Below are 22,982 nucleotides of genomic sequence, written 5' to 3'. Positions count from 1 at the left end.
TTAGCATTAATTCCACCCTGACGTTTGCTTGACAAACGGCCGCTGCTGCTCGTCATGTGCGGTAAACCCACCGTTCGATGGCGACGGCGGCCGCGCGGTGAATGGATCCATTCTTGATTTCGGCTGCGCGCTCGTCCTTCAGCCGCCGTGGAGGGAAAAAGCAGCGTTGCAGGAGAGAGAGAGTGTGGGAGAATGAATACAAACTGAGTCAGTCGCGAGGCTACGAATTGCACCGATAGTTCAAAACATGATGCTATTTCTGCCAGCTACTGTTATTCACTCAGCTCTAATACAATCAGACACTCCAACACAACGATTATGCGGTGGGGGCGGGGGGGCGAGACTGACCTCTTCTCAACTCCCGGCAGCATGCGCTCCAGTTTCAGAATCATTTGTGAGATGTGGACACGCGCAGGGAGAAAATGCAAGTCTGTAATGTTTTGTCCACGCCGTGTTTAAACCCGTCCCGTTTAGGATTACAAACGTAATCCCGAGGAGTTTCAGGGAAATGGCCGGTGTGCGCGCGCAAAGGTTAAAAATGCAAACGTTCATTATTTTTCTATCATTTGTTGAAAAGATTTTGTTAACATCGCTCCTTTTAAGCGGAAAAAAAAGAGTCATTTGCAGCTACAGGCAGCAGGTGGCTGTTAACGCCATCAGCAGCAGACCGGTGGACAGCGTCCGAGAGGCCCCTTGTTCACTGTTACAACCCGACATCAACATTTCATTACAGGAATCCTCAGCCTATATTTTAGTCCTCCCTCCCCGCTGCAGTCAGAACAAGTTCGTCAGCCGAGGAGAGAAACTGAGAGAGACTGAGGAAACGGAGCCGAAGAGAGCGGGAGGTGAGGGTGACAGGAAGACTCTGAGGAGCTCATGCTGAAAATATTGAAGGCGAGGAGAATGTTAAAGACAAAATGAAAAGGAAAAAAAATAAAAAAGAGGGGATGATAGATGACGGCGAGTAAAAAAAAAAGAGGTTACGAAGGAAATAGGAATCAACGTGGAAGCTCCAGCACGCTGCCAGTCTTTATTTTAAAGAGCAGACTTTCGCAGACAACAAAGCAAACTCCCACATGCGCCCGTTAGTCGACATAATATAGCTAAAGGTGTCTGCTGCTTGTGCGAGTGCGGGGTTCAAGGGTTGCCTCTCTGCATCGCCTTTGTTTTGTTAACGCACAACCGCCCCGACTCCCGGGCTTCTTTTCTTGGAGCTGCAGGAGAATCGCCTCGCCTATTGATCCGCGCGCATGTAAACACAGCATCTCCAGGCTCCGGCTCAAGGTATGTGTACACAGGAGATCTCCGACAGAAGATGGCACATAATATACAGTGAATGCCTCCCCCCCACACCCCCTTTTTTTTTTTTTTTTTTTTTTTTTGGTCTATTTTGGTACAATGGCCTCTGTGATTTAACAACCCTCCTGATAGCTCCTAGTGAAGTACAGTGCACTTCCTGAAGAGGAAAACCGCCATCCGTCGGTCCGTTTACGTTCAACGTGAAATCGTACATTTTCCTCATAAAGTACCTCAAATTGAACGTTTTGCCATTATAATTAACATTTACACCACAGTAACTAGCCATTAATGTGGTTATTACGTAACAACGCAGACCAAGCGAGGCTTAATCAGTTAAGTCATGCTCGCGACTACGACTCTACGACGCCCACAGACCGTAAGCACGAGGTCTTTTTTGTTGTTTTTTTTGGCCATACTGTATATCGTCTTCGGGTTATGTTGAGCCTGACTGGTGCAGAGACCTTTCAAGAGGCTTTGCGCGCCCTGTGTTCCCTGTTCTGGGCACTTCTGTACGCCTGGCTGCTCTCCCCGAGTCCCTCCACCACCACCGCCACCGCCACCACCCTCCCCGTGTACGACTGGGCCGCAGCAACGGGTCAAATGTCACCCACTTGGGACTCTGAATCTCCTTTTGTCATTGCTGAGCCCGATGATTGGTGTGTGTGCGAGAGTGAGTGAGAGAGAGAGAAGGAGGGCAAAGGAAGGAATCGGAGACAAAGCTAGAGAGGGAGCTGCAGAGAACAATCTTCTGAGTGAGACTGTGATTTTGAGGGGTTTTAAGGGGTGTGTGGGGGGTGGAGGGGGGGGTGTTAAGGAGAGATCTCCTTCTTCGCGCCGCTATAAAAATAGCCATTACAGCATGGAAAATCACAGCTTGCCTCTTGGACACGCCACATCTGTACGAGGTTCGGCAAGAAATAGGTGCTGGGGGAATTGCAAGTGTGTGTGTGCGGCTTCTTTATGGGCAACCAGCTGAGACCACATGCAAGGAACATGCTAATTGGTATTCAGGCCGGGGCCGGCTGTCACAGCTTCCCACACCGTCCTCGCCACACACACTTCCCTCGCTGTCGCCGCGACGCCGTCGGAGGCGAGCCCGTCCACTTCTGTCGCACGTTGCCCACTCGTCGTGAAGTTGCCGGTTCAATTCCCTGTTCATCCCATCCCAATGTTAAAGCAAAACTCTGTCACCATTGGTGTGTGTGAACAGGAAGGAAATTATGAAGCTTTTTGGGACCACTGAGGTGAAGAGGTGATATGTGAGGGCAGACTAATTCACCGTTTACTTCACATGTTGGTTCGATGCTATTGGAACTTACCGTTTTATGTTGTCCTGATGTGTTCATCGCCATGTTTTCATCGTATCAGCCATTTTGTATGTTTTTCTAGGTGTAGTGACTATTCTAAAAACAAAGATGAGGATTCTACTGCGACTAAAACTTTGTCCAATTTGAATTTATTCGAAGCTTGGAGTCGGTGTGCAGGTATCACCAAGCATGAAGAACAGACTATAGACACGCTACGCTTGGGGAGCTCAACCGTTGCATTTTATCTTCTAACTTCCGACAGAAAGACGATATTTGCGCCCAGTGAGTAAAGCCAATGTAGCATTGAGCTGCTCGGGATCCAAACGTTTCCCTCGCAAGGTGGGAGAAACCAAAATAGAGCTGAAAAGTGGGAGGACTTTCATCAAGGTGATAATAAGTCAAGCTTGTGTTTTATAACTCGTTTCGATAGATCCGTCCTATATCGTGAGTTTCTCTGCGGTTTATCACTTGCAGAATATGCAAACAACGGGGGTCGCGCGTATAGATCGTCGCTTATTCCATTTCCAGGTCTGTTTCCCTGCGACAATCATTTGAAAGGTGTTTGAAGACCTGCATTCTTTTTGGACTTGGAACATACCAGTGAGACAAAGAGAGGCAAACATATAATCAATGTGGCCGCCGCTTTCACACTCCCTCCGACTCCTCTCCGCTCTCAGCCTCTGTTAACACAATTGTCAGTGCGAAGAGACTAATAAGTTGCCTTTCGGCACTTACCACACCTGAAAATAGCTTCTTTTTTCTTTTTTTTCCTGTTTATACGCAGCCTTGCTCCTTTCACAGTCCTAGATATACCCGCCGATATTAAGAGCCCACTGTTTGGCAACACACAGCTGTTGAGATGCAACAACTCTGCATTGTTAATTTGTCTGACCTTTTGTTTTGTCAAGCTGCAGAGTGGGAGGCGACCAATCTGAAGAAGGTAGAGGAAGCCTATGAGACAGTCAACACGGAAATAAGGTAAGGAGAGAAATACAACGGAGAAACGGAGGCAGAGGTTAGCTTCCGTTGCCGAAATAATTGTGGCTCCGATCGTCAACGTTTTTGTGTGTTTGAATGAAGCCTTTGCTTCTCACGTTGCTATTAGGAGCAGGGCGGCATGATGTCTAACCAGACCTTAAAATAGACTCCATCCTTCTGTGCCAAAGTATGGAAAGCTGCACAGTGGTGAATTTGCACAGTCGAGATACCTAAGGCTCATTTTAATGAAGAAAAACAAACGCTATGGGTTGCCTGCTGCGCTCCGCTCGGTCGGCCTCTTCCGACTTACCTTGAGTATCAGCCGGAGCAGGAATTATCCCAAATTCTTTGTGGTATGTCGAAAGAGAGTCATGGCGCAAATTAGTGTCGTGAACATTGTAATTATTTAGTATTAATGAAAGAAATTACCTCCAGTCAACAACAAATGAGCTGTATACTTTTTATTATTATGTTTCCATACAGAAAACATTTAAACCTCAAACAGCCGAAGACTGATTTTTATAATATTAAGACATTTATTCAATTCGACGGCATTATTTTTAAATGTGCGTTACTTCTTAACAGTATACAGTAGTGTGACTTAAACAGTAGTATGCAGTCACACATGCTCACAACAGCTGAGAAAAAAAAAAAAAAAAGAGCTGGTTTGGATGTGAAGTTCCTGTTACATCCTCTCAGATGTTTTCACGGAGCTCTGAGCCAGCCAGCAATAGCTGATAAGTAGCTCTTGTGGCCCTGAGGCCTGCACACTGTTCATTACAGTAGGAAGAGAGGAGTGCCAGCTACAGAGATGGCAGTTACCAAAAGGTCAGGATTTTTTTTTTTTTTTTTTTTTTTTTTTTACCCCCTAAACAAACGCCTGCATGAGGGGAGAAGAGGGACAAAGGAGGTGGACTGACTTCATTTGCTCCACATCTTTATTTTCCACCTTGCTTTAATTGCTCCCCGGTGGAATTACTCGTCATCATTCATGTTTTCTCTTTAAACCAAGTCCTTTATCAGTACGGAGACATTACATCTTCATACCTTTTGGAACCAGTATGAAGTTAAAGTCTCTTTCCTTATCGCTCCATTTTTAAGGCTGTAAAGAGCAGTTTCCACGAAAAAGAAATGGACTCGGTGCTTGAATGTTACGACCTTTGCCCCTGTGAAAAATCGCATGCACACACGGCTACGCGACCCGCGCCGCTTCTTCGACCCTGCATCACCTCCCTGCAGCACCCTACCTTATCAACCTCCAGGCGGAACAATCACCCTCCCTAAACATTTGTTAACCCCATTAGCAATTCACGAGGTTATGAATATGGAAATGAGGGGCCTGTGCACTGTTAAAGATAGGGCTCGCTTCTGCCTTATTTGCGATTAGTGAAGAAGAGCGGCCCTCGCCAGCTCAGATAATTGCAGACGCTGCATAGAAATGGGCTTTAAAGGGCCACGTCGTCGACGCTCTCTCCGAGAAGTCATTCACTAAAAGAAGCGAGGAAAATAAAGCGACACTGTCAGCACAGTTCGGAGTCACCCAGAACTTTTTTAAAGCCGCTTGTCAGGGACTTAGAAAATGACCCACATTCCCATTTTTTGTTTTTTGTTTAAGGGTGTTTGTGCTGTTTTTACTGCGTATTTTTAATGTAATGTTCTTAGTATATTTACGTATAGACTTCTTTTATAGTACTGAAATTATTTGCTCAACAATATGTCACCAGCTTCAACAAGTGCCGTGCTTTCAGATGTACCCGTTTAATATTTAACATGGTATATATCAGTAAACGCTGCATTCCCTTATTCAAGAATTAGCTTAAAGCGTAATGTTTTATGTATTTTGGTTTCCTTAGCGACCTACAGAAGAAGCTGGCCATCGATTATGGGACCGATTGGGAGTTCCTGTTTTTGAACACCCAGTGTTACACGCTGAAAGTATACGAGTAAGTACACCAAACGCGGTTTTATTTCTATTATGGAAACTAGTCGTCAATTGTGTGGTTGCATCTAAAATTGCGCTTCCAGCGTAATAACTTGCGACAAATACGGACAGAAAAATACATTTTCACGATCTTCTCGTGAAAGATGGAGAAGTAAAACTGTTTTAAAGAAGCATCACAAAATCAATATGTTAACCAGAGGCTGGAATCCATTTTATCTTGCACAACAAATTCTATCTGTAACAAATGTGAACCATCTCAGTAAAGAGCCACCATTTAACGATGATAATTTGTGAGCTCCAAGTCACCCTGGAGAAACCAAGCAGCTAAATCAACTAAATTTAATCAACAGAATGAGCTTCTTTTACTCTCTCCCGCCGCATCCCTATGGCCCCTGCTGGGGTAGAATCTGTTCTCCTCAGGATTGCTTGCCAGCTGGAGCTTTAGAGGCCTGTGGGTGGTTGCAGTTTTGAAAGAAAATTATCCGAGATCTGCACTATGAGATCTGCACTGCAAATACATTTTTCAGACATCCTTGGAATCGGTGGTTTTCCCATGCCCTTATACACCAGTGTGATTTGTTTGCTTAGTTTGCCATTTAGGAGGCAAAAATCTGAAGATGCAGTTCTTGTCCATAAGCCAGAAAAAAAAAAAAAATAAATAAAAAAAATCTATCTCGGTGTTTATACTGCAGACAGTGTTAGATAACAATATTGCACACTGCTTGCAAGATGGTTTAATTATGCGATACAGGAATGGGCAGCTGGCTCCTGTGATACTGGTTCTCCTGGAAATGCAAAAGACTTAAATGAATGAAAAGTGCTGGAGAGTTATGCAAGTGGGCTTTGAATTTCTCCACAACTAGATTTTTTTTTTTTTTACAAAACTCACCAATAAAAGCAGAAGTTTAAGGAAGAGATTAAACATTATCCTCAAATATTAGCATCTCTGGCTAAAGCAGTGCTTTTCATTGACAGGTTACATTAAGAAAAAACATTGATAAAGTGCATATTTAAGACTCTTTTACATCTTTTCATTTTAAAATAGACCACTTGCTTATTAAAAATGGAGCTCATGAAGCTAACGTTAGCTTTATTGGCTGGCCGCGCAGCTATACAGTATTTAGTTTTACAAACAAGCTCATCTCGCAAAACTCAAAAAAACCTTAAGCAACTGCACAGGGCAAAAATCAAATAACAGTGTCTATAATGCTTCCACGTTTAAAGCAGTTCTCACAGTTCTTTCCTTTCAATCTCACACCCTCAGCCTTTTGCACAGAAACCCATACCATGCTCTGCTGCATTTCTCTCCCTGGCCTATTGGCATCATGCACTCCATGTTATTTTTCATCCTTCAAATCACTGAAGAGCACAATATCCACTTGCGTCAACTCGGTTGAAGGTCCTTTGACCTACCAGCACCCTCTCAGCAATGTACCAGTTCCCCTCCCTGCCCCCCTTTATCCCCGCTGTTCGCCTTGAACCGTGATCCTGAAAAGACATGACATTGACAGACACATAAACCAACGGCTTTCCGTAGCTCTCTCTCCCCATGCCCCCGAGTAGCAAAGTAGCAGAGCGCCAGTTTTTCTCCAATAATGGAAGAGAATCCCACACTTCTCTTTCCAGCTTCTTGATCATCGGTTGAAACCATCTTACATCGGCCCTCTCCGGTGTTTAGATATCTCACGTTTGATTAAATTGCTCCCTCTCTCTCTTTTTTTTTTCCCTCTTCTTTCTTGAGTGGCAGCCAGTATCTCAGATGAAGGCCTGAAGCCATAAAGGTTTGCTGTACTGAAACGCTGCCTATCTTTAATAGAACTAATAGCTTCGCAGTATTTAAATGAATGGCATTCAACTGGTGCTGGTGGCTTTCGAAATGAAACCAGACGAGGCGCCACGCACCAGCTCGGAGTATTAGACGGCACAAATGGAATGAGAAAACAGCATTTAAAGCAAATGCACAGAAACTGGATTTGGTCATATTGCTCCTGGTTTGCCTCATGATGGTGTGAATCACTTCTGCAAACTGGGACCCCGAAGGCCTCTCTTGTTTGTCCGAGGGAAAAGAAAAGAAAAAAAAAAAAAAAAACTATAATTATTTTGATTTCAAAGTGGGAGAGAGGAAAAAAATAAAAATAAACTGCCTTTCTGTTGTTGAACACTTTCAAGTGGAATGATTAACGGCAAGATTAGAAGCTAAATGCTGCGTGATAGCACACTCCACATTGCCTTCTCATCAGTTTCTCTGAAGCCCATAAACAAAATGAATAAAAGCTTACAGAGGGAGATTATTATTTGTGCATTATCATTTAATGGCTCTTATTGCTGCACTTTCAAGCACCTCTCTCCCTGCCCGAGTTACCTCTTCTTTTATATTACGTCCCGTTCGAGGTGCTGAAGTTCACCTCCCAAAAACAATGTGCCCATTAGCAACCCCTGTATTTCCCCCTGAAATGGTCTTTAGGGTGCTGGCGAGGCCCCTTATCACGAGTCGGGAATTTAAAACACCGGCTTCTGCCAGTGAATCAGAAATAAGCTTGGCAATTCAGTCAACACAGCCTGGCACAGCATGAAGGGAGACACCCCATAATGAGTTCTCAGAGGCGGAGTTCCTACCTACAGCAGAGTCTAATATTCCTCCTGTGGATTTGTTGACACTCCTCAAAGCAACTTAAATCGAAGGGCCGTGATTTATGCAAGACTGTCAGGTCAGATTGACTCAGCCTCCGCTCTCGTGTCATTTAGGAAGTACAGCACTTCAGTGAGTCATGCCTGCCACTGTGGTTCAGCTTTGACAGAAGAGAGAGAAGGATAACGCAGCACAAGTGACACTTCTGACTGTCTGTAGAACATCACATGGCCTTAACAGTGCACTGGGTTCTTCTGGGGGGGGGGGGGGCTCCGTCAGGATAGCCTAGAGGGAGCTTTTTCAAATTGGATATAAACCGCGGCAATGGCGGGTGATGGTGTGGAGTCCTAGATGTGTCCGCTGGGACAAACATGGAAATGAAGAGCCGTATAGATTTACGGAGTAGATTTCATAACAGCTGTGGCACCAATACTGTCTGGCTGTAAATAGGGTTTGACAGGACTCTTTAGACAGTAAGCTATTTGCCGTCTGCCTGTGGACATCAAGTATTTGTTAGGAATGGAGATATCGCAGTTAGCGTTTTGCTTCAAATGATACTCTTAAGAGCATTTCCCGTTTTCAGATCGCCTCGATACGAGAGTGAATAATTAAAAGAAGAAATTAGCTTTCGATATTAATGTAATTTACACAGTCATTCCCTCTGCCCATCTTCTGCAGGACGCGTGAAGGCCTGTTACAAAAAGAAACTGATGTAATGGAGAAACAAAGATGACAGACAAGTGCATGAATGTGCATAAACGAAAGGAGAAACTTGTTTATCCTGGTTTATCAAGAAGGCTGAAGGCCTGCTTAACCATAATTGGAACGTTGTTAGAATAAGTGGTTGTGCTACAGCAGCTTCTTATGCAGGCCCATGCCTTAGAGCGCGAGCACTTTGTCACACCCATAGCTTTCAAATTATGATAGATGGGGCACACACAGACACTGTTGTTAAATTAAAGCATGAAATTTAACATCACTCTTAGCAAGCCGCTCATGCAATTAATTAACCTTGAAAGGTCATGTTTGGTCAAATCGTCGATAGCGGGGGAGGTGAGGGATTGGAGGGGCGGAGGGGAGGGCAAAATAAGTATAAATATTCATCATTTCACGAGTGTTTTTATTGCCTTAGATTGAGCTCGTAATAAAGGAAGCAGGTCCTCTTCCACGGAGCCCGCCATGTTTGTACAGTAGCCCGTAAGGGACTGATTTGTAAGGAAAGTGCCTTCACTTCTATGGCGCATTATGCAATCTTTCAGCTTGTCGTTTTGGTTTTCCCCTCTGTAGCTTTAGTGGTGTGGTGCGGCGCAGTCTCACAGCTCCCAGAAGCAGACAGCTGCTTTCAGTGAATAAGCTCCATAAACGGCACTTTCTCATCACCAAACAGCAGACGGGCAAGGTCAGCAAGTAGCTGGTGAACATAGTGGAGCTTTTAGCAGATATTGAGTCAAGATATTTCTTCCAAGAATCCATAGAGATCCAAAGAAAGCTAAAAGGTAGAGAGCATATTTGGATTAAGGTTCATCAGATGGCCAGAAATCCAGAAAAAGATCTCTGTTTGGAAACATTACTGTAAATTTGGAGAAGACGGGGTCTTCCTGGTGCCTCCTAGAAGCCACGCTGAGGAACTCAGTCAGTTTATTTTCCCATTGAATCACTGCCTCCCTCACTTAATTGTGAATCAACAAAGCCTTTTGGCTGTCAGGACGATGCCGGTCTCTTCCTGTAAGCAACTGAACACACGGTGGAGACGCTGCCCAGTCCACAGCAGGGGCGGCCATCTGAAGTAACGAGATTTCCGTCGGTCCTGTAGACCTGTGAGCTGGCAGCGAGCGCATGTGTGCTTGGTGGGGTCATAAAATCGTCACATCTCATCAGTCCCAGTTATGATACCGACTTTATACCCCGAGAAGTGGGCAGCGAGTCCAGTATGTGTGGGCTGGTTGTGTTGAAACAGTCAGGATCAACTTTTTAGAGAATTTGAGCTTGTTCCAGCACTCCAGGACTTCCTGTTTAAAAGTCAGTCAGACGATTTGGATCCGAGTTAATCATCTTTATTGTTGTCATTATTGTCCCGGTTTGTTAGTGCAACTGTGCTTGCTGTTGTGCAGGTATTGCACTTTTAGTCAGAGAGACCTTCCAAAACATCAAACCTCGCCGCCCAAACATGGACAGCAATCATGTGTAATTTCCTCGGTGTGGAAGGAACCGTGAAGCAACAGTCAACTTGCAACTACACAATACAACACTGTTTTCTCTGAATTTCACGCAAGCACTAACAAAATGTCCAACGAGTGTAAGAATCCTTCTGTCACTGATACAGAACTGCAACCTGGTGTCATACGCATAAGCATTTAAAAATAACAAATCTATGTCCAGTCAAGATAAAGTATAAATAATATATGATGAGATGTGAGTAAAGTTATTTTGAAGTCATTGTAACTTTATTATTTGCCGACAGCAGTTTACAATTTGCCAGTTAGCTCATTCTGATGAACTGTTTTTGGATTAAATCTGAAGCTACAGAATGAGTTTGTTGAGTCTCCACTGTAAATATACAGTATTTGTTTAAGATGGTGCTTCCTAAGGAATGAACATCTTCCTTCACTTTAGCTTATATGTGTATTCATATTGGTGTTTTCCTTTATTCTTTGTAAGTAAAACCATTTAAGACATATAACTGTGACATGTTGTCCCGAACAGAAGTGCTTTCATTTCATCCGGTGTTAGAAATTGGGGCAAACATAACATAATAATAATAATAAAAATAAGAACAATATCATTAATTTTGAATACTTGATGAAACTAAAACCTTTAACTGAGAGACCCAGGAGGGAATTAATCATAAAAAACACAATAAAAACCAAAAGAGAGACAACCAAGTGTCTTTTACAATTTACAATCCCTCTGTTTAACAATGTTTATTTTCATGCTGTGTCTCATTCACAGCTCCTGCTGTGGCAACCTGAACCTCCCAGTGACATCAACTGAGTTTATCTTATCTAATCAAATTTAATATGATCTAATTCAGAAACTGTAAGAACTCCAGTGAAAGTATAGTTTCCAACCCACACCAATATTTTTCTTTCAGATGATGAGTTGTTTTCTACCCTGCAACTTCTGTAATGTTCGACATGAACCGTAAACTACAACACACATACAGGCTCATATTTCTGAGTCAAAGATTTACATTTTTCAGAAAGCCACTTTCATCAGGTTTTATCCGTCAGCAAAACAATAGTCAGGTGCCCACATTAACGTTGAAACCGGTTTTACCAACCGAAATAGTTCCCCTTGTTCAGACAAAATCCTGTCCTCATTGGACAAATCATCTTTCAAAGTTATCCCTCTGGACATATCTCTCCTTACTGAGGTCCTTTCTTCTTGACTCAACAAAGCCAGACTGCCGACGCCTCATGCCAACTTCATATAAGTATTCATATTTGTATTTCATTTTTAAACAGATAGAAGAATGTCGATTTTTGCCCCTTATAATGTACTCTGAAAATTAGATCATCGGGCAAGTGGTTTCAAGACAGATTACAATAAAAAAAAAATAATAATAAAAAAAAGAAACACACGTATCCCACCTCTTCACGTTGGTCTGCGAAAGTTGACTCTCTTCTGAATGAGTTTTTTTTTTGTTTTTTTTTGAGCCAGCACCCAGTGGCCCTCAGGGGTATTAAAGTTTAAGGCACTTCCACATATGTCTCATTTTTCAGACCTGGAAGCTAAGTACATTTTTATATACAGTCTATGGTTTCTAGTTTTAGAAAATCCGTACCTTTTTGTTTTATTTTTTTTATTCTTAGTTGATGTTTTACATATTTTAAGCATCGAAAGCTACACCCTGTTTTAGCACGTTTTTAAAATAGAGCTTCTTGGGCGAAAGAGAAACTTAAGTTGAAGTGAGCCGGGAGTGTTGTGAGAACAGATGTTTCACGGTCGCTCTATAAGCCGTGAGATTGTTTGCTCTGCTCTTATTTTCACTTTTAACGTGGGAACTCTAATTATCACCTTAAATTAGGTTGAACTGGATTACCTAACACGTTTTAGTGTTAAGAATAATTTTTTACACCTTTTGAGGAGGAAAAGTGAAATAATAATGAAACATTATTTTGAGCCAACCTGCTCAATACCTATATGTAACAACCTCATCTCTATCTTATCTCATCCTGTTATAGATGGATAGATAGATAGATAGATAGATAGATAGATAGATAGATAGATAGATAGATAGATAGATAGATAGATAGATAGATAGAAACAAAGAAAAAAATTTAAAAAAGAAAAATATATAACATCTGTTGTCCCCTAGTGCCATGAACATCATATCTTCCACATTTCTTAACCTTCAAGAGGAAGATGCCCACAATAACAATATAGCATGTTGAGAGACGGAGGCCGATTGCAGCTTTAAATGATCTACCAGAGGCTGTTTGCCTCATTGAGCTCATTGATGGCTCTAAAAACTAAATTGGCTTCAGGTTTGCTGTATTGTTTCCATTTTTTTTCCCTATTTAAATAGAGCCATCATTCGATAGAGGCTCTTTCACTTTGCATTATTGTTTCTTTTTTGGGGTAATTTATGTAGTAAAGAGCTCTCTGCTCTGCATTCACCTTCCCTCTTCATGTTGTTTCTCGGAAGTGAAGCGTAATATGATTAGAAATAGAAGAATAAAAACGATACCTTGAGTGAGTTAAAAGCGGCTCTCGAAGGATGAGTCTTTAGGCTGCCAGCATTACCCCCGAATAATAGCCACACGACTGGACGTTGATTCTTTAACTGCACTTGAGACCTGATGAGATGAATCGTTCAGAGCGCCAAAAATAAAACTGGTCATGGCTGCACTTTAAAACTTTTACTCGAAGGAAACACTGCAGAACTTTTTCACCACCAAGACATAAATCAAATGGCCTCTCTCCCACCTTCATCTCCTACAGTAGGTAGTCTTATATTAGATGCTGCCGTGGGGAAAAAAAAACACTGTAGTAAGACAAGGAAATTGCTTCTACGGGAAGAATAGGCTTCCACTTATTGCATAATAAAAGTACAGTGCAGTTGTAACAACACTGTGCTCGTACGTACAATGGCGCAGTGAAATAAACACACAACAGTAATCATTTGGTTGAGTCACAGTTTAAATTTGATTTAATTGTTAAGTAAAATGCCTTGTATCTTTAGGCCCGTGCTGCTGTATACGTACAGATCTTTATCAGTATTTAAGACACTACTAATGTGCCTCTGTGATACCTTTATTTTTAAAACGGCAAAAAAGCAATTTGACTATTTCTAAATTTCCATTCGTCTATCTGGACCAGACTACAGAGGTAGTTCTCGTGCGTCGATGCGACAGCAACGGACTCTTCTGATTTTAAGTCCTATTGATCTGCTGCAGAGTACAAAAAAAAAAAAAAAATCATTGCCTTCTGAAGTAGTAAAACAGCAGCAGAATCAGCCACAAACAAGCACAATAAAATATGTTGGAGCATTACTAGCTCTGCATTTTTGTAAGTTAGACTGAAACAAGAAAAAAAAAAAACTTCCCTCATCAGCACTTATCCGAGTTTAGTCCGGGAAATGTCCTTTTTCCAGGTGCCCGTTTTATTCTTATCCACTATGTTTAAAAAGGCACACAGTGCAGGTTTTTTTTCTGTCAGGGTTATAATCCAGAACAGGTGTTTGATTTATTTTTTGGTGCGTGAGTGGGCTGTTTAAATGGCAGTTTAGCGTTATAGTCACCTATAGAATTGGCACTGCGGCCGGGTGACCGATGTGTAGCTGCAGCTGTGACCTGCATCAATAACACTTGTTGACACAGGAGCTTAAAGCTGGAACTGCTGATTAAAGGACAGATAGGCACCAGACAACCCTGCTGCCTTTACAAGCGGGTCAGATGTGTCACTATTGATTCAGGCTGCGGAGGGAAAACGCACATCAGGTGTCTCCACCAAACAAAATGTGTCTAAACATTCAATTGTGTGAATGCGATTCCAAAACACATGTTTCACAACTGCTCCAATAATGTAGAGTGTGAACTTTTTTCTAGTTAACCATTATAAGATCACACAATTAATGTAAATGCCATTCTTTATGGGGTGCCAAAACACTGGCTTCAGTTTTGCACAAGATTATTTCAGTCACTACTCTGATGGTCACTGAATTACTACTTTTTTTTTTTATCAGTTAGAGGGCTTTTAACAGAAAAACAGAAAACAGAATCAAAGAAAGTTTACTCCCGAAATGATCAGTTTAATAATTTCATTTATTTTCCATTTAGATCAGGCAGATGTTATTTGAACAGAATGCTGCTCTTTGTGCTTTTTCTCTTTGTTTTCGTGTAAATGTAAGCGTCAGCAGTTGTTATTGTGAATCCCTTAAAAAAAAAAAAGGTGCTAAAGCAATTAATTTTTCGATTATTTCTTTTTTATCTCACACAATTGCTCATTGCTCAACAGAAGAAGCATATTTACTCTGGAGGTTGCAGCACTAAAGTGGATTTCAGCTCCATTTTTATGACAATAACACGATTGTCTTTTTATTTACAGAATTATATATAATTTCAAATGACACTCTTTTCAGCATCGCGTTTCTACATGCGAACAGCAAAAATGTAATGTAAATCTAAAAATATCATCAGCAACGTGAAGATGACTCGGGGAGATTAAAAACAGCCACCTCGAGTGTAACCCGTTACGCAATGTTAACAGTTATTGAAGGACAGTTTTTATTTACTAAATGTTTGACCTGAGGTTGCCGAATGGTATCAAGATGAATAGTGTAAAGTTTCCTCACAAACAATTAACCGCATCACTTTATATTGCCGAGTCACCTTTGACCTCTGGCGTGTCAGCTGAGCGTACACACTGTCACCTGTAGCTCATGTTGATGTTGCAGCAGTTTACAGTGTCACATTCGGTGAACTCCACCCACGCCGTCACAGCAGTCCAGTGGGAGAAGTGCTTAATTGCTGTCTCTCGCTCTCTCTCTCCTTCCTCCTCTCTTGACTGGATCTCGGTGGACTGAGGAAAATAATATGCTCATCTTTTTTCTTTTTTTTCTCCTCTCCGAGTGAAAACTAGTTAATGGATTGTGTCAGAACTGTAATTAACATCTGGCTGCTAGAGGTTGTTTCTGCCTTTTTAACAATGTCGGTCTCTAGGTCGTAGTTTTGGTTTGGTAGTTTCTTATGGTTTTTTTTTTTTAAAAAACCAACTTATCTGAGATCTGGAAATCGTCCCTGCACTTTCAAGCGATAATGTTTATTTGCCTCCCAATAAGATACGGACATCTGTGGACACCACCGAGGTCGTGATTTTTTTTGATTTTTTAAAAACCAAATCTGTTACGCCATCCGAAGCTGGATTCACCTCTTGCGACTCGAGCCGGTGCCCCTGTGTGTTGGTGGTGTGATACCCGAATTGGTTTTAGTCCAACCAAAGACATTGGTTTCATTATCAGTCCACAAAAAGGAAGAATATTATGTTGAATATAATATGAAGGCTTCGACCAAAGTCCGCTGGGATGGGCTCTAGAAGTTAACCTTAACTCGCAGTACATGCCGTAGCGGTGCACAAACACTCTTCTCTCATGCACTCAGAGATTGTTGCCAATATTTGATGTGTATTAATCTTCAGTTTCACCAAAGAGTTCACTCCCTGCAGCTTTCTGATTAAACTGTTGGCTTGTTTTTTTTACCCTGTTTGATCTTCTTACGACTCGTGTTCCTCATTTCTTCAGACTTTCTGGCAACCACGTCTGTTTCTTCCCCGATCTCAGCAATGAATCTTTCTCGAATGGCCGTCTTTTTTTTTTTCTCATAACCGATTTGAAATGAAAACTATAAAAAAAAAAAAAACAAGGCCCACATTTTAATAAACCGAGCTCCGCTAGCACTTTTTGTCATAAAGTCTTTCTGTGAAGCATCTGTAACAAGACGCAGTGTATTAACAGTTAATGATAATGCAGGAATATGTGGCAGTTTGAAATATTTTATATTCTTTATGATTAACTCTCACTTTTCCACCACCGTGACAACGGAGCAAGGCTGATGATGCGTATAAATATTTCACATATGTTTTACAACACACTGTAAAAGTCTGACCACGTGTGGTTGAGCGTGTATCATCAGATGTGTGGAGCTGCGTTACCCATCATTCACTGACTCTACACACTACAGTGAAAGTGCGTAGAGCTCATTTTATTTATGGTTCTTCATATGGTACTTATAAAAAGTGTCACCACTCTGTGTAATAAGTTTTTTTTTTTTTTTTTTGTATCACAGACTTCTCAATGAGAAAGTATGAAGACTGGGACGAGCTCCGTGTTTGTGTTTTTTGAAATTAGCTTGGAAAGAATTCAATAAAGAAATAGTTGTGCTCCAGAAATCTGCAGATTTATGGGTGAACTGAGCCTGCTGTCCGATCCGGTGAAGCGAGAAATACTGCCTGAGGGGCTAAGTGGTTGCATCTAAGATATTTATTCTCTAACTGAGTACTACCTTCAGGCCCAGAACACCTGCCAAAGATTGACACAGTGGCACCAACTTATTACAGCCAGTGTCGGAGCTGCATTGTCACGCGGTGACGGATCGAACGTGGGGGACGCAGGGAGACGCCATGTGGAGTGCCGGACCTGAATGGGAGGATGACTGTTGTCATTTTTGATCTGCTGCTTCTAATCATTGTCAATTTAATTAGTGACCCACCGTGTTTTATCTTCTCGCCTTTTCTTTCTTATCTTTTGTATCCTCCACGCGGCGTCCTTCTCGTTGCACGTCATCATCTGTCACATTCGTCCTGTTGGTGATTCAGACGCGCAAGCGTCACCACCGGCACACTCTTGATTCCCCTCCTACTCTCTTTTGCGCACTTTTATTTCTTTTTATCCTTCTGTCTTGCCCTCCTCTCTCTGCCTGCGTCTTTGTTCTCCTGGCTGCTTCCTGGTCTTATATTTCCGTCGCCGTCAGTCTCTTCTCCCTCGAAGCCTCTGTCGCCGTCCGTCCGGCTCGGCAGACATTTCCTCCTCGGTGCCACACTGTGCTCATTTGCTGAGGATAGCCGGGGACAGTTTGTGTAAATGTGCCTGTTTGACCTTTCTGTTGTGTCCCGTTTGTGTTACGCAGATGGCTGATTGCGGAGTGTCTGTCTAGCAGACAGACAGCTAATCAACCTGCACCGCAGTCGGCATTTCTAATCTCTCCTCACTTTTTAGTTTTTACCCTGCGACACGTTTTCTGTGTTGCCTTGCCTGCTTTTGTTTTCTCGCAAGCTGCCACATGGAGGCGAGCATCCAAGGTCACGTCGCAGTGCCCCCACACACAAATAGCCCAATCTTTTTTTTTTTTTTTGTGCTGTGATGGCGTGTCAGCAAAAGTGGACAGGGATGGATGGCTTTGCCTTGAGGGTAAGAGGGAGGGGGATAGAGAGGCGGGAATAGGTAGAGACATACAGGGGAACTCCCTTCTGGGACTCATTTGATAGCTTTTTCATTGCGTTATCCTTTTTCCTTCCCCCCCCCTTCCTCTGCTTACTGTGTCTCTGTCTATCAGCTGCCATCTGCTTGTAGGCTCAGATGAGGATGTTTGTTGTTGCTGAAACACCTGCTTTACAAACTTAATGAATCTAGTTTGGTATAATGGACAATGAAGCCAGTGTCAAGAGGGAATTCTGATTTATTTATTTAACTACTCATTTGTTTAGTATGGCACGTATCGCGTTGTTTTATTTGGCATTCAGTTGGGCTCTAGTTGAGAAATCGTTACACATGTAAAAAGAAACTGGACAAAAGCACTGACACTGAAAAGTTTCTTTTTATGTTGCGCAGTTATATGACATCTCCATTGATCGTTTAGTTGTGCTGCTGATTTTTGAAATGACGTTGGAGCGGACCGTGGGTGCTGAGTGTCCTTGATGGAGTCAATACCAGCTGTGAAAAAAAATCTAGAGTCAGTTTTTAGCTCCTGTTTCCTGAAGAGAGGAAGATAACTAAGAGTCTTCAACTATGTTAAATGCCAATATGAGCATGCTACCATGCTGCTGCTGCAAAGTGTTATGTTAAATGCTAACATTTGCCGAACAGAAAGTTGGGCTCAGGCAGATTGGAACATTGTTTTTCTTGATATATAAATCAAATTATTAAATGTATTTGGCTTTAAATTCTGCTAAATTAAAATTAACGCATCACCTGAATGTTTCTGTGCCAAATATAATGCCGTCCCACTCTATAAATATATTTCCTAACCACAAATGTCGACACCATGGTTGCGCCAGGGGACACTCAAGAGATCACCACCATGATTAGATCAGCATATCAAGATATGTCACTGGACAGGTGAAACATCTTACCTGTTGTTGGCGCTGGACAAAAGGTTGGGGAAGCCCTCGGGTCGGTAGGACTCACCCTACGGCCGCTACGAGAACACCAAATTTCATGTAAAATAATGCAAGACTTGTTGAGACTTGCTGTCCCAACAGCACAGAATATCTGTTTGAAGGTGCCCACTCGAGATCACTATTACCGATTCAGCATCCGAGTAAAGGTGAAACGCGGTCGCAATCGCAAGAATGCGACGGACAAAGAGGTAACGGTGGTCTCGACTTTTTTTTTTTTAACCACCAAAACGTGTTCAGTTACTCCTCGAGTCCAAGTGAATGTCTGTGTTCAAAAAAAAAATGTAAGGGAATTCCCTCACGGCGTTCCTGAGATAATATGTTCACTAGAGTTTGACAGAAGGATGCGGATTGACGTGAGGACGACCGAAATGTAATCAGTTCAACGTCGAGTTCAATTTTGTGCCATACTTGCAGCAATTACTCTCAAGGTCCTCCTGAGATATATTGCTCACTGGGACCTTGACCTTTTGCCACCACCAAATGTAATCAGTTCAGCCTCGGATCCAAATGAACGTTTGTGTTCAATTCAAATTCCATCATGACGTGCGTGAGATTTCGCCTTCACCAGAAGAGGACGGACGCGTAGACGAGACCAAAAACCTGACGGCGTCGCCAAAAGGCTAAAAACTAAAATGTCAAGCTCGCGTTGGCCCTCCAGAACACGCCGGGGGTTAAACTCTACGCCGTTCTGCTTTCTCTGTATCAGAAGTGGTGGTTCTGTTCATTTTTTTCCCCCTTCGCCTTATGGGGGAAGGCGGTATCCCCTGTTGAAATATACAGTAAACATGAAAGGATAAATGCCTAAATGAAAGCCTCTAAGATGAGAAGCATTTAATACTGTCCGCAAACAAGAGCAGAAGAACTCGGCAGCCAATCACTCACGTCTCCCGCTAGCCCGCTGTCTCTGATGTTCATCATTTTCTTGTCTTTCATCTTGCTTTTCTCTCGTACAGCTTTTGATCCCCCTCGCACTTCCCGGCCCACGTCTACTTACGCTGCAGCCATTCACCCCCACCCCCACCCCCAGCCCCACCCTGACTCTTTTATTTTTTTCCTCTTTCTTTCGTTGCGGCTGTCTGGGCATTCTCCACTTATTTTTTTTTTATTTTTTTTTATAACCGTCAGTATAAAGGTTCAAATGTCAAGGAATACAGTCGAGCTGCCTTTCTCCTCCATTGTTCTTTGATCAGTTTGTTACTGGAGCGAGCGATCGTGCCTCTACTCTCCAGCACGATCCCTGGCAAGAACTTTTAGTGACGGTGCCTGCTAATTACTATCTCCTCCAGACTTGTCTTTGCCTCCGTAGAAGAGCTGCAGGTCTCTGGGTAACCGGTAGCTCCGTGGAGCAGCATTGGCATTCATTTGCAGTTGTGTTTCTGGCCACCGGGAAAATGCAAAGGCCAATATTCACTCTTCTTTCGTCTTGGTTTTCGAACCCCTGGGAGAAATAGCTGACTCTGTCTTTAGTTCCCCGAATGCTTCACTTTGTTCACCAGACAGAAAGCATAAAGCTAGTTTATGAAAGAAAAAAGAAAAGAAAAAAAACACACACTTTCTGTTGTGCCTTGAAATGATACAGACAAGAATTCACATAACCCAGTTGTGTTGTGGGCTGTGAAGCCAAAACAATGATCAAAAAGAGGCTTAAAAATTCCATAGAGCTGAAGGGAACTGCAGTTTGGAGATAATACTGTGTTTATGCAACTGCATTCACATTAGATGGAGTCATTCAATCCATTGTTACTATTTATAATAGAAAGTTAAATATGAGTACATTACATCTTTGATAAGGATCCTTTAAAGTTGGTATGCAGAAAAGTACTTCCAGAGAAACTTGTCGGTTATGTACCTATGTTACTCATCAGCTGACATTGGCATTATACTCGTGACGAGTTAAAATCTGCCAGTAATATCACACACGCCAGCATATTGGTCAGACCGTAGGTTTTCATCAAAAAGGCTCAGAAAAAGGGGAAAGAAATGAAGCACAGTCTTTCACCGAAAAAAGAAATGTCCTGGGGAAAAAGGAAAACCACCGTGTGTATTATTTTACTTAGTGGTTGCATTGTGTTCTCTTTTTCCTCTGCAGGTATACTTATACCCTGTGCCCGTTCAATCAAGTCACACAAAAGAGCACTGCAGGAACAGAGGTGTCATTAGGGTAAGTACCTCAATCAACCGTCTCTTTTGTCCCCTCCGCCCCTTTGTTAAAATCCCAATCAATGACCAGCCAGGGTATGTCAGGGACGGTAGAAACAAAACCTAAATGCAGTATGTAGAACTGGACGTTAACACAGTCCCTCCAAAGAGCTTTACAGTTCTGTGTCTGCATTGTGTGCTGTGACATTTAGAATCCGTAGCAGCATGTTCACTCTTCTAATATGAAGCCACAAAAAGGGTAAGTTTTTCTCTAAAGCAGCTTTTCACGTCCATTCGGTTTCCCCCGCTCTTTCATCATGCAATAAAGCCAGAAAAAGGTCATTTTTTTTCTTATTTATACCAATTAGGTGACAACATTGTTCATTTCGTGATTGGACCTGAAGCAAATCCCACAACTTCACTCCTATGAAACCTCTTTAATCATTGTTACAGTGTCCATATGAAGTTGCCCTAAAACCAATATTTGCGCTATTGATTTTTTTTTTTTTTTTTATTGTTATTCAATCTCTGTTAGCTTCATATGACCTTTAATCAGTCACTAACAGATCTTCATTAGGGTTTTAATACCTTTTGATCAATGACAAATGGGGCAAGTTTCATATACTGCTGGGCTTGTATTTTCCTCAGCCTCCAAGGGTTTCAATTTCATCAAAAGGTTTATGTGCTGGTCTTTTACTGTACCATACCCTTGGGACCGGCTGTGTCAACTGCCGGACAAAAATGTACATCAAAAGGCCGATGCGCTACGAAAGATGTCACTCAGTCCCCACTGAAATGCTTCTTTAGATGTCATAAAACAAGTTTCTTTCCTATTCTTTGTTCCCCAGGAGTGTGATTATACTGATTGGAGGTGTAATTGGAAAAAAAAACAGGACCTATAATATAACAGTAACCTTATTGGTGACTGATTTTTATTCTACCTTCCGAGTTTAAAACGATGCTTGCTTCATCAAACATCTCTCTTAAAAAAAAAAAAAAAAAAAGTATACACATCATACTGATGTTTTCCTTGTTTTTTATTTTTTTTACTTTTTCCTCTTATGATTATTTAGATTTGAGGTGATAATTGTGGGATGTCGTCTCACTGTCCTTTTCCACTCTCTCATTGGCTTTAACCGTCATCAACCCAACACTTTTATAGGGTGCAATTATGGAAACACTATTCCATCGACACTGACACCTCTCCGGGAAAAAAGCTTTTATGAGTCACCGCAACTCCTCCTTAAAGAGGACGACTCAATTGCAATGCTGTTCTGCTTGTCGCCGGCACACAGACTAACGACTTTGTTTTGCGAACAGGCAATATAAAGGTCTAAATGACCGTGGAAAATTTGCGACACAATGTCAAAACATTTTGCCTCCTTTAAGTTGTGATGCCGTTAGGCTTGACTTGTCTTCTTTTGGCGGTCGGAACGAAGGCGTTAGAGCTAATTTATTCGCAATTATCCATCTCTGCAAATATACTTTTGGTTTCAGATGGCAAATTAATTGGAATCTAAAGCAGGGCTGAGTTCTTTTTTGCACCACCACCTCCCACACTACCTACTCACTTTTGGAGCGGAAAGTGCAACGCTTCACCATGTTTTTAGCGCAGGAAAGAGGGAGAACAGAATGCAAACTGTGAGTAATGCGACCCCAGCGCTTCTGCCTGCCTGTCACTCATGATGGTATGGAAGGGCAGAAGGACCAAACAGAACCAGTGGTCAGACACGTATTTGACTCCGTTTTGGAAGAAAATCTCTGCCAAACAGAACTCTTGAGGGAAGATTTCAAATGTACTTTTACTTTTTCCACATCGAAAGTTTTACCGATTGCATCAGTAACAGGAAGACGAGAACAATATTCGATTTTTTTCATTTGAAAAAAAAAAAGAAAATAGGACATAGTGCAAGTTGTTCGACCACATGCAAACACAAACAGCTCATTGGTATTTGCTGGGTGTAGGCAGGCAGTGCGGCGCTATATGATGTACTATACTGTTTCCAGAGAGCGTGTAGTGAGGGTATATGTGGAATGGTTTCAACCGAGGAAGGGGCGGGGAAGGCCCATGAATCATAGCTCGCATGGTGGGTATAAAGTTCATTTTTTATCCCGACAGACCATCAGTCAGGCCTTGCAGGATATGGCTGGGCTTCCTGATATCAATCTGCATGGCGGCATCTTCTTTCTCCCCAGGGGGGGGGGGGGTGCTTTGATTTAAACGCCAGCATTTATCACACCTGCTCCAGCATCCTAAAGGACAACCGTGTGAGAGAGCGAGAGAGGGGGGGTG

General features: G+C 42.3%; 1 protein-coding gene across 3 annotated transcripts in view; it reads left to right on the top strand.

Annotated features, from left to right (window-relative positions):
* Positions 1-22,982, top strand: part of LOC138195739 (glucosidase 2 subunit beta-like) — a 122,777-nt gene that overhangs the window by 81,797 nt on the left and 17,998 nt on the right. For 2 of the 3 annotated variants that reach the window (XM_069145368.1, XM_069145366.1), the window contains exons 11-13: positions 3,515-3,584; positions 5,438-5,527; positions 20,640-20,711. In XM_069145368.1, coding sequence (XP_069001469.1) covers positions 3,515-3,584; positions 5,438-5,527; positions 20,640-20,711 — 232 coding nt within the window. The remainder of the gene's footprint in view (positions 1-3,514; positions 3,585-5,437; positions 5,528-20,639; positions 20,712-22,982) is intronic. The other variant, XM_069145367.1, reaches the window with a different exon arrangement.

The sequence above is a fragment of the Embiotoca jacksoni genome, unplaced genomic scaffold, assembly GCF_022577435.1.
Source record: "Embiotoca jacksoni isolate LCO1_2020_lvr unplaced genomic scaffold, fEmbJac1.0.p SCAF_123, whole genome shotgun sequence".
Lineage (NCBI taxonomy): Eukaryota > Metazoa > Chordata > Actinopteri > Embiotocidae > Embiotoca > Embiotoca jacksoni.
The sequence above is the reverse complement of the archived record's forward strand: the minus strand, read 5'-3'. Positions and strand labels throughout refer to the sequence as shown.